At 41.2% G+C, this 12,474-nt stretch overlaps 1 protein-coding gene across 4 annotated transcripts in view; it reads left to right on the plus strand.

The window, feature by feature from the left end:
• Positions 1 to 8,120, plus strand: part of LOC111270367 (uncharacterized) — a 9,879-nt gene extending 1,759 nt beyond the window's left edge. Inside the window, exons 2-6 of one of the 4 annotated variants that reach the window (XM_086972465.1) lie at positions 1,226 to 1,359; positions 5,832 to 5,979; positions 6,199 to 6,242; positions 6,595 to 7,156; positions 7,236 to 8,120. In XM_086972465.1, the coding sequence (XP_086828591.1) occupies positions 1,226 to 1,359; positions 5,832 to 5,979; positions 6,199 to 6,242; positions 6,595 to 7,156; positions 7,236 to 7,495 (1,148 nt within the window). In that variant the 3' untranslated portion in view covers positions 7,496 to 8,120. Of the gene's footprint in view, positions 1 to 1,225; positions 1,360 to 5,555; positions 5,583 to 5,831; positions 5,980 to 6,198; positions 6,243 to 6,594; positions 7,157 to 7,235 lie in introns of those variants that run through there. The other 3 variants (XM_086972467.1, XM_086972466.1, XM_086972468.1) reach the window with 3 other exon arrangements.
• The last annotated feature ends 4,354 nt before the right edge of the window (positions 8,121 to 12,474 follow it).

Here is a 12,474-nt window from a genome sequence, read left to right on the forward strand (position 1 = left end):
ATACCGGAAAAGAAATCGTTAAGGTTATCGAAAATGACGATAAGCAAGTGATAGTGTGTGACCACGTTCAATAGAGAAGAGTTGGATCAGTACAAAAGTCGAATAAACCTAAATATTACCGGAGGATCAAGATAAAATGTTTGGCCAATGCCAGGTTGTCTTGAGGTCTCCAGTGGTCCATATGTAGCCAATGAAAATAGGATGTCACAGTACATCGTTGATGTAATGATCCGGTCCGATACAGTCACCACTGCTTATAACTCTCGTTTTAGCTAAACATATACGTAATGCTTAATTCTATTTACCGGCGTAGGATAGGTCACCAATCGAAATCATCATAACTTACCCTCTTCATTGGCATGGTGGAAAGCCGATAAACCTCTGACAGACTATTAATCCACGATAGAATTTCTCACTATCCGTGTATTATGTATAACGCTGTACATGCGTCATGTTATGTAGCAAAAAATTGTATTAATTAGTCCATTTTGGAGAATCCCTGAGTGTCACTTGACCACCAGAGTAATTGTCACTTATTGCGTGCCTACTTCTAGCGTGTTGACCACGATTGATCTGTACTATATTCAGAGTTAACATCGTACCGCTAAAAGCATGCAGTGCCTGAATAGCTAGTCGATGATCCGTCAGATTGTTTTAGCCAGAACACCCATCTGTCTATATATACATAAGAATTCGATATTTATAATAGTATCTACCAGCCTGAGAATACCATATTAAGCTGTTACAAGCAAATTTGGCGTACCCTGAAGTCTAATAATTTTTTTTAACTATACGCTACTAGGATAGATACTCCAGTTTTTTAGAAACTTGTAAGTGAAAATTGGTTAAGTTTATTTCGTCAATAACGAGTTCAGGAAAAAATACATCTTTTTGTTTCGAAAATCAACGCTCAGTGGTTAACTTTTTTTGTTCCTCGAAGGGTACAGCGCTGCGGACGTTCATTGAGGCTTGGTAAAGACACTGGGCAAGGTGCAAATGTTTCAAGATCGGAGATTGGAACATTGAAGATGACCAGATGTCGGAATCTCAGGGTTAAGAACTCATGCCTGGATTTGAAGGGGTATTCATAAAAACAAAGCTTAAAGTCTAAGGATTCTATTGGCCAGAACTCGAATTCGCCATGCAACGTCCTGCAGAATTATAACCCAAGTATTGAGAACGCCTGAAGAGAATAAAAACGAATTCCCTATGACTTTGATTCCAGTTCTGTTGGAGATTCGTGTGATGTATTGTACCGGCGAATTAGAGAACTTGAATCAATCAAGAACGGGCCTGGAGCAAACGGTGGCCATAGACGAGGCATGGTTCAGTTCTTACCGCCAGTCGAAGAAAAACAAGGTGAGAATAATGTCGCCCTGAAGTGTGTTACGTTATAAAAACGTAATATACTTTTTATTGTATAATAAAAAGTACGTTACATTCAAACATACTTGACACCGATGATAAAGTGTCAAGTATGTCTGAACGTAAGACGACGGTTATGCTTGCAGTAGACGTCAAAAGCATTCACTACTATTATACAGTCGCCAAAAGAGGAACAAAATATCCCGTCTATTTCGAGTTATTCAAGATGCTTATGGATCTTTAGTATAGCAATTGAAAACACGCGGTTTAGTTACCTTATGACAATGCCTCAATTGAGCAAACGAATATTCAATGACCGCTTGAACATACTTATTTTCTCGATGTAGGTCCATGTGGCTTCGAGGCTTTCTATGCCTTAAAAAGGGCGACTTGTAGGCAATCATATGCCGTATTTCAAGAAGCCATAGATAGAGAAATGACATATGGGAACGCTAATGATAGGTATATGGCTGTTTGCAAGAAGCCACAGCGCTGGGACAAATGTGTAAAAAATGAACGAGGGTATTTCTAATACATATTTAAAATTATCGTTCTAGCCCAACTAGCTTAGAAATAATTCAATCTTAAAACCCGCAAGATTCGCTTATGACAATCTAATGTTTCCTAGGAAATATATATGCACGCTTTTCGTAGAAAACCGTTATAGCTGTAGACTACATCCATTGTACTTGACTCCCTCAAATAGAAACTGCGGAACGGTATTGTGCGTGGGAGTATCGCACAGGTAAACCGTGAGGGCTTTTTATTCATATGTCATTAGCTATCGACAGACGCCAGAGACACGCAGGAATAAAAAGTAATTCATTTTCCGTAAAGGATTTTTAGTAGGTTTACAATATGCGTCGGCGGTCGGTAGCGACGTTAACGTTACCCCAGCCTTTTCGCAGTAGAAGATTGGCACCAATAAAGTTACGAAGGACCAATGTGAATTGAAGTCCAACCTTTTGCCCGTCACCGATTTGAAGTAACAGTAACTGTTTACAGTTGAGTGTTTCTAAATCACAATGTCGTTTGATTGTAGATCGCTTGCCTTCATCTGACTGTAATACTAACTCTGACTACAACTAATGAATATGTTCTTCTCAAAGCGTTATTTCCTGCATCTACAGGGAATAAAAACTTTTTTGTAGACGGTAGTTTCATCGTACTGCCCAAATAAACTAGACATTATTACACAAAACCGAAGCCGTAACGATAGACTTTTTAAGTATGAATAGTTTCAGTTCAATCAATAAGAATATTTAATCATTTTAAATAAATGCTTCAAGTTTTACGTATCGTACTGCCACTAGACACTGCGTTAGAATGATTCATTGAAGTTTGAAATAAAAACAAAAAACTCTTCGATGAAATTACGAAGTTAAGTGAGCTTATTCGGTACCAAGATGGTACTACACCACTCGTTTCAAAATGGCGAATCAACATTATTATTAATAACATTTAAAGAGTCGCTCATTAATAATTTCGTGTAGAAAATAATAAGGAAGGTCGTTCTCTTCAGCTGTCTCTTTTCTCGTTGAGGTTTTTAAGCGCTAGAACCGCTCATCGCTAAGATCCGCTTCCATAGGCGACGCAGTGAAGACGTACTTCGAATGTATCGCAAGTACGGAATGGCACAGATGGTAGTGAAATGTAAATGCACAGTCAGCTGAAATGGGGACAATTTATTAGAAAACAAAAATGACGGCTTTCATCGAGGTCTAAATCCGAAACCCCATAACGATGAGTTCCACATTACGTATTCATTGCTACGGCAACAATTCAATTTATCTAATTTAAACTTCGGATAACATTTTTATTTTAAATTGAATTGCCAGGTAACAGGCATAATCATTCGATGTAGAGCACTGACACCTGTGTCACTAATACATATGTCTGTAAAAAGAACTTTATCTGCAAGTTGCTACCACAGAGTAAATCTACTAACAAATTTATTCGTTTGTATTTAATTGTTCGTTAATGCTAACACACAGAGTTTGTTGCGGAAAGGTCGAAGAAGCCAGTTCTTGTGATGCTTTCGTGAAGTTAGCAGTGACTGATGTGCGCCTGTCTACTCAAAATAAGGTCGTGTCTCGGCTCATCTGAATTTTGCCTCTCTTATTTGGGACGAGTTCGTTCTTCGGTCCGCGATATAGTAGGTTACATTGATCCACAAGGGAGCTGTTCTGAAAGGTGGCCTATGCTGCAAGATGTTCTGCTCAAGGGACACGTTTGCGTTTATATCGCATACTAACCATGTCTATGATGTGTATAGTTACTGGCTCAAGAAGCAGTATATTTTAAAAATCTTAATCGTTAATAAATGTCCTTCGTATAGAAACTAACATTGTGAAAAGGACGGTGTCCTCGTGCTGCCATTGCAAAAATAGCTGAAGCTCCCCTTAATCCTCAATGACGAATTAATGAATGAGGGTTATCTGTTCAGTTGTAGCATTTGGCTGTCTAGGTTTCCATCTTTAGAGTTTTGAAAAAGTCCATAATATATGTTGCTGTAATATGGGAACGTAATGGACCCTAACTTAACGCGTGTTGCGTATGCGATGTCACATACACATACGTATATCATATCGGGAGGAGACAACCGCTTGGGCCTGGTTGCGTCCAGTAAATAGCGAATCGAAGGATTCATGTGCGCTAGATTAGGCCAATATTCGCCAGTTATGCTAATAGTTATTAGGTTTTCCGTACGATCCTATAGTCGGGACTAGGCAAGACTGGTCACGCCAGGGAACTTGCAATTAGTTGACACTTTTCAGTTATTTGAAAAGTTTAGCTCCTCTGAAGGTTACGAGTACTTAGGAATTCATAGGAATAACAGCAGAATACTTCCTAATGAAACAAACCCACGAGAGAATATACGGGATCGGGTGAAAGGGAAAAGACTCGTTCAAATGGAACAACTGGGTCTGTGGTGTGTTTTCTGGAAAATTAAATTTTATTACAATTATTCTACGAATCAGCGTTTTTACTAACGAAACCCTAAAAACGGTCATATGAGGAAATACTGCAAGTTTCAAGCAAAATCAATCGAGTTGTTCGACAACCTGATATTATTCGGGTGATATTGGCTTTCATTCCACCTAATGCTACATATAAGCCAGCTTAACTTGTGGTCGATAATTTTAGGGGGGATATTTCTTCTGTCGTCGATGCATGTCATTTTTTCTTTACCATTATGTGCTTTTATAGAATTTTGCAAACCTCTAAAATAGCAATAAGGTGCTCATATCTCAAAGTCATAAGTTGAGAAGTTTGGTAACTTGCAAAACTCTTACCCGTGATTAATTTGTTTTCACGGCAGCCAGTTGACGGGGTTTTCTAGAGGAACGGCCAATGGACAATTTGTTATGTCATAGGTATTTTTTAGCGTTCTTGCATGCAACAGTATCTGTGTCTATGACTGAAAATGGAAGTAAGAAAATTTTCAGTAGTTGAATCGTGCCATAAACATGTGACATGTACAAACAGAGGTCAAACGGGTAAAGCTTTGGATTTTTCATTGTGTTTTTGAAATAAATCGAGCCCCAGAAGTAGCGCTTTAATGTACACACATGATACAATCTTGATATACGATTTATGTATATATATATATCGCCCTTTTATTTTCTGGCTGTGACCATTAATGCCTTAGTAATTGTTATCGCGCCCGTACCGATGGTCTTACGCTTAAGGCTGTGAGCAGCTTTAAAATCAGCAAAAGTTTGGTTTTAGCCTTGCCTACTAATCAATCACTAGAGCGAGCACAAAGCACAGTCTGTTCCCTTAATGAAATACATGCATAGTGGTATTACTGGCCTTATAAACATGTTAAATCAGCCATTTGCTCGGTCATCCGTTCTCATCGCGTCGAACACTAAACGGCTTTCAGCTACCGCTCATTGAACGTTAGTTATTGCACCATCCATCCGGCAAGCTCATGGCAACAGTGGGACTGTCCAGAAGACCGTGCCCGCCTTGAAAACATGCCATTGGAAGTGCTACCTGTAAACGAAGAAGCCGTCCACTACTTGAGCGAGCGGTGGCCGAAATATCGTCCGTGCCCAACTGACATCTATCTCGCGAAAATTCTACGATGCGGCACAACGAAAGTGGATTAGAGTTGCATAAAAGGGACGACCAAATAGTGAACCAAATGGCCCCGGTGTCGAATTTTAGTCTGTGTGTTGTCTCTTCGATCTACGGCGATGCACGAAAAAGTATTACGATCTGCTCTTTCATTCGTGGATGAAAGCGCGCGTCCAACAGCCGTCTAGCGAATATCTAGCGCTTAGTAGGAGCAGTCAGTTGCCTCGTTTTTGTTTGCGTCCTCGCCGTTGCTTCGAGGGACGGCCGTGATTTTGTCTATTATGGCTTAATGATCATGATCTTTCCTATGACTAGTGCAACATACATCCGTTTACCGGCCCTTGCACTCACTAGACTAACTTCTTTCACTTTGTTTTCAGATATATTTCTTCTGGCACAATCTCGAACCCTCGCCCAATTTATTTTTCGCTATGGTCTCGTTCTTGCCGCGTTTTGAATATAAAAGCTTTCCGGAGAGTCGGTTGTATTTGAAGAACGAGCTTCAGCATAACCATGAGGCTGTTTGTGGTGAGTTGAATTCAAAGTTATATAGTGGCACCGTGTTTGTTGTTTGTCGTTTGATTCGTTATTGTTTATCCCACCGCAATTTTGTGAAATAGCTGTTGTACTATGTTGATGTTATAGGTCACTTGTTATTGTAGAACGGGAAGCGTTGGCCAAGTTTTGAATGATACAGCGCTAAATGGAATGTTTCATGTTGGACATTGTTTCTATTCTGTTCGATAGAAGAACATTCGCAATTGATACCAGCGATACTTCTCCTCTTTGGCGTAAGTTTTGGTGTTCGAGAAATAAAAAATAAAAAAAAAAAAAGCCGCTTAGGGAAAGGGAGCACTGAGGCAACGAAGACTACCGATTGACATATGAAGTACGGTAAACGCGAAGCGAAGAAGCGTAAAAAACGCACTCCACAGCGCTAATGGGTTTCTGATTCGTCGTTCAGGCCCCTGTATTGCGGTCTTTATGTTCCTTCACCGATGTTCACTGGTATAAGAAACCGGAAACGCTGAACAAAATAGTACATCGAAGAATTAAAAGCAAAAATAGTAATAATAGAGATTATTAATAACAATGATGACCAAAACAAGGCTTGACAGCAGCACCGCTTTATGGGTTTTACAGGCTTTATGGGTTCACTTTCAGAAAATTGGGACGCTATTAATGTTTGCCGCGTACGTGCTAGCCACGAGTAGTGGATGGCAGGCTGGAGGTTCCGGGTGGACAGATGGCCCTTCCTTTTCGTGGAAACAGGGCACACAGCAAACTCCAGTCATATTGAATGACCGTTCTGGCACCAGCTGGATTAATCCAGAGGTTCCTTCGGCGGTCGCCAGTGGGGGTCCAAGCGATTGGCAAACTGCCACTTCAATAACCCGCATTAATACGCCTGTCGGTTACGCCGCGCCCGCCCCCAGCGCTGGAGGCGGAGGTTGGAAGACCCCAATTATTAGCCACGCCTCACCGGCGACGTATTCCGGAAGCTGGCAGGGACCATCCGCTCCGATCAAAGTGGCTGCCGTACCTCAACAGAGCAGCAGTGGTTACTCGGCCGCATGGATTGCGCCTGCAGCTCCGCAACCAATCCCGGTTGCGATCACGTACGGTGGCGGTGGTCGAGTGTGGCAGGCGCCTGCTCCTGCGTCTGCCAGTTGGACTTCGGTACCGGCGGTCACGAAGGGTGCAGGTAAGTGAGAGAAAACTGATTTGCCAATGGGCCGATATGGGTTAGGTGACGTTTTATGGTAACGATATTTCTGATTCAGGGCTGGTCCTTGGCGCCGGCGCCGGTTCTTCGCAGGGTGGCCGATGGGTTCGCGAGGACGGGCGATGGGTTTGGGAAACACAGGAGGTGCGTGGAGAGTTCCAGGCGGTCCCGCTATTAACAACCCATGGATGGCAATGGCCGGAGGCGGTGACTGAGGAGATTCGCGTACAAGGAACCCCGACGCAGATCGCGCCGACAGGACACGCCGTTTCCTGGAGTTGGAGTCGCCGTGGACGGGATGTCAATTGCAGAAAGTGAATAAATGCAAACACCGCACTGCCTTTTTAAGGGTGCGTGATTCGAGAGCACTTGTTGAAATTATGAGTGTTCGACGTTTGTAATAATAATTGATTTAAAATATATGACTGACTAGATTGAAAATAGAGTTGTATATTTCATCTTTTCTGGGGCGAAACCGTATCGAAGCATAAACAAATTTAATAAAAAATATTGAAGATAACAACTATACTGTCGGGCCAGAATTATGATAGTACTTCGTCCAAGCGTTACTGTTCAAAAAGAAACTACCTAAATAATCATTTTGTCTTATCTTTATCGGAAGAATATATTTCAGTGCTGAGAACGCATGTTCCTTCTCCGATTTTGAAGTAGTAACAAGATGACCGCAATATATTTATCAATAGTAACGACTGGAACTACTTTGGACCATGAAGCTACGACTTCGGTCCATAGCTAGAACTCAATTGTCTGAAATCATCATTTGATAAAAGCTATTTTTCAATACAGGGCTATCTATTTTTAGATAGATTTAGGGACCTTTGATAAGAGTAAAGTCGCCTTAACGCTTTCTCTACATAGCCAAGCATTTAAATATATGTCAAATTATATTACGTAATAAACATTGATTAATTATCTACTGGCATCAATGAGAAGTTATTTCTGATTGTTAAATTAAACTAAATTATACTACAGAATTTAATCAAGTTATTTTTACCAGTTTTGACTATAAACACCCAAACGTTTACAGTAATCGGTAGTAGTTTGATACAAACATTCGAGACGGCCTTGCAGCAGCTATCAACGAGGTTTTACTGCAGAAGAAAATCTATTCCATAATACATTTATGCGCGATAGAGCTATAAGAGGAGACGTTAGAGCATTTAGTAGACTGACACTATCGATATTTCTGTAAGTCACTGTCTCTGCATTTAGCTATTTTCAAAAAAAAATAAAACAGAAATGAATAAACGATAAGGAACTAATACTAGACCTCAGCCAGTCTTTTTGACAGGTTCAAATCAATAGTGCTAGTTTATGTGTTTTATTTGTGTTTTATATGTATATTATATGTACTATTGAGTTATTCAAGTGCATGAATTATATCGTGTTTGCCGAAATACATTGGACAACACAGCGCATTACATTTTTCCCAAGTCTCGTTTCAAACTCAAAACTGGACAATCGACAAGGTCTAGTGTGTCTCTATCGGGTCCTATTGAAGAGCTGATTTTGCTCGTATTTGTCACCTGTAGGGGGATTACAGCGAAAACATTTTTCTTTCGAATTAACGAGTGGCTTTCCTCCTTACAAGGCTTTGTATTGACGAATATCGAAGAATAGTTACAACATATTTTGTAAAAAGGTACATCTCGTATCCGATAAGATAGATAATAGTGGTCCAGTGAAGCTTGAGTAGCTTCAATTTGACATAGCTGTGCGTAAAGGCTTGTGGACTTTTCTGACAATACGGAGGAATCCCCGACGTCTACGACAAATTAAGGTAACACGACTACATGTATGAAGCTTTCTTTAAACGACCCATTACTTAGGACGTAAGATCCAGGATGAGTGTTAGCTTTCGGATCAGGAGCCTAAAGGTGCGACCACATTGCCGAAAGTGTCCCCATAGCAAGCTCTAAGCTTTGGAAGATCTCCTAAAGCCAAAGAAAAATGGCAAAAGAATCACCGCCCCTTCTAGTTCTCTCAGGGGAGAATTCACGTTCTCATCTGTTACTTCAGGGGGCGGGTTTTGCGTGGGAGCGAGAAAACGGTCTCTTTGAGCTGATCCACGTGGCAGTGCAGACCATTGCACTAAGCGTAAAATAGTATCGGTCTGGAAGTGTATAAAGCTCTTCCTTTGTGAGAGAAAAAAATAGGTAAGAAAGTTCAGGAATGACACGCTGTTGAGAGGGTAGCCCCAAAGGTAACCGACAGTGAACCGAAACTTCTTCCGAAGGGCAGCTTTTTTCTATATGTAGCGTGGAGTGCGCTATTGCTCTACAGCGCGTGGCATGAGTGACCGTGACCTCCATACACGTATGGACGTTTTCCGAGGAAGACCTATATATATATTTATTGCCTATGGAAATTAATGCATCTTCAGATGTTTATTTCATTGGAACAATGAGAGTGCTGGCACACCCACAGAAATGTGGGTTCACTACCGCTGGCAATTTTGCACATCATGGCTGATATTTCGTACATATTTTTTTCAACGTAGAATCGCCTTTCAATGAATTGCAGTTTCAAAATTGAGATGTAGTTGGACCTTAATAAATTTAGGGGCCTTTCATGGATATCGAATAGAAGAGGGTACCTTATTCGTAGGCATCAGGCTCTAAATAGTTGTTATGTTCTGGTTGAAATTGACTTCATATATAGTTACGGTTCTATACCAAAATTGGAATAGGTCGATTGGGTTGTCGTAACAAACTTGATGATAATTTCTATTTGTTAAAAAAAATAAAAAGTAGACCAATGCATATAGAATTGAGCGCAACTCATTAATATTACATATTGTTTTCTTCGTACTTAAATGAATGAAGTGATTTAGATGATATCTATATTAGAAGGTACAGGAATACTAGGTGTCTCACAATACTTTGTCTGTGATAGATTAGATTCCGCTTAGACGTAAATTCAGCCTTGCCTAGGCAAGTTCTTTATGATGGTAATAATAAAAGTGGCAGGGAAATTCCCTCTGCATTGGGTAAATCGACCACAGCAGGGAAATCTTCATTAATCATGTTTTTTTAACCTATTATTTTGTATATATTAATTTAATCATACAAATCTAAATAGGATACTATATATATAGATCGACGGTTTTTTTATAGGTCATCTTTACGCTAATGTACTAGTCTGTTGACACCTCAGTATTCGATATTTAGGTTGCTATTAATATCAAAGCGTCTATATTACACTTACGTGGTGATATGGCATAACTTAATCTTAGCGCCAACAGAATAGAACATTAATAATACGCGCGAGATTATAGTTTAGCACAAAGAAAAACAGAGCGTATACGTACTGGACGTCTTGAGAAAAGTCTATGCACAGCTCGAACGGTTGTAACTTACTACAATTGACTGATACTTGATTTGTAGAATCAATGCAGGGAGAGAATATGTATAAAAAATATAACTCTTTTGCTTAGCAGGAATAATCAATATTTTTTACTGTTTGGTGTCAACATGTTGCTGGTTCCAGTGGACTATTGATGCACAAACGTTAACAATTCTTTCATTTTGGTTCAATTACGTAAGTGTTGTTGGCTTCCTCTATGAATCGTACGTTCTCTCCATGAGGGAAGCTCACTGGCATCAGGGCAACATTTTTTAACCTATTTAAAATTCCGATAAGAGTCTTATCAGAGGATATTCTTATATCGCGATGATCGCGTGCAGGTGGTTCATTTTATTGGAAATCAAATCCGTCATTTTGAATGCCTTTGCATTTGAAGTCATCTTCGTCGATTTGAATGCGTAATTGAAGTAATTGACACCTCTTACTCAGTAATGCTTCATCCATTTACACTATAATTCCTAATAAATCTACATGGCGTTTCTGCGTAACGTGTATATATCGATTAAAAATTTTCCTGCAAACAATCTTTCTTGGAAATTGTGCATTTTCCGCGTATCACTTGCAAAATTTTTTTCCTAAATTCAAGTCAATTTCATCATTAGACTGTACCATCGCCAAGATGCAAGTTTTTCATTATAATGTACTACATTCACACAATCGACATTCGGTCTTTTCATGGCAAGCTCACGACTTAATTGTCTTATAGATCTTGGGGATGTTCCGTTATAGCTTTTCAGTATGGCAAGGCTCTCCGATGTTCTTGGTCTTCCGCAGCCTTGCCTACAAACATCCTGAACAGTTCCGTCTATTTTAGAGTTATTTAATTAATTGTGGCTTGACTATGAAAAGAGATAAGAGTCACAAACTTATGGTCAGTTAAACAGTGTTTACAATTGTTTGGAGCACCCGGTATCCATATGTATACATCATTACTAGTTGCATGCGTTCTCTGTCAGGTCTCACTGTTCTACACGGTCTAGCATATGACAAAACCGCCTCTCTTCCTCCCTCTGTTTCTCTGTGCGTGAACGGGCTAACCTCAGATGACCGCGTCTTGGACTATGTTAATCATGCTGCACGCTCATTTTAGACAGCCACATGCCGCAGTCGTCGCTGAGTGGGGACTTCTTTGCGGTTCATGGGTGGACCAAACTCGAGGCTGCATGTATGGGGGTGTCGGAGCCTGCCTATAGGATGGGAGGGCGTTCGGGCGATAGCTTCGTTTGCAGTTGCCCACGCCAGTAAGGCGGCTAACAAGCAGCAGTGGTGTGCAAAAGCCACGCGCAAAATCATGTGCGTGAGCCTCTACTAACGGGACTCAACCTTCTTGCAAGCGCTCAACTTGGTGAGCCACACTCTCAGGCGAGCCTACCCGTTCCATACAAGTTGATTCGTTCATTCTCTCCTCTCTGCTCCATATGGAGCTATAAGCGTCTGTCTGGTTTGATTATGTTGGCGCCATGTGGTCGCAGCCCGCTGCTGCTGCTATCGGCGGCGCCCACTACCCGCCTGCTGCACGGTTTTACCGCTACAGCTAGCTTTCCCGCCGTTCTTGCTGAACACATAGGATCCTCAACAAGCCAGCCTTCTTCCAGAGCTATCAGCGGCGTGGCCGTCGTGGTTGACGCCATTGAAGTCGCTTCAGCTGAAAGCTTTTCAGAGGGCAAGGTAGATGGCGCCACTGACCTGGCTTGACATATGGTGGTGGTCCCTCCGGAAATTTCAGTCACTCACTGGCGCCACAGGGCCGCCTTCGCCCCAAGCGGACAGAAGGGAAGGTAAAGGGGCAAAAGACGAATGGAATGGGTTAAGGCGAGCCGTAGGAGACGCTGAAAGAGAACCGGCCTCGATCGCAGATGAAGGACTTTAGGATGACGTGCCGGTTGGATCGGGTACCTTGGATTGGACCG

This window comes from Varroa jacobsoni, unplaced genomic scaffold (genome assembly GCF_002532875.2).
Source record: "Varroa jacobsoni isolate VJ856 unplaced genomic scaffold, vjacob_1.0 scaffold_1468, whole genome shotgun sequence".
Classification (NCBI taxonomy): Eukaryota; Metazoa; Arthropoda; class Arachnida; order Mesostigmata; family Varroidae; genus Varroa; species Varroa jacobsoni.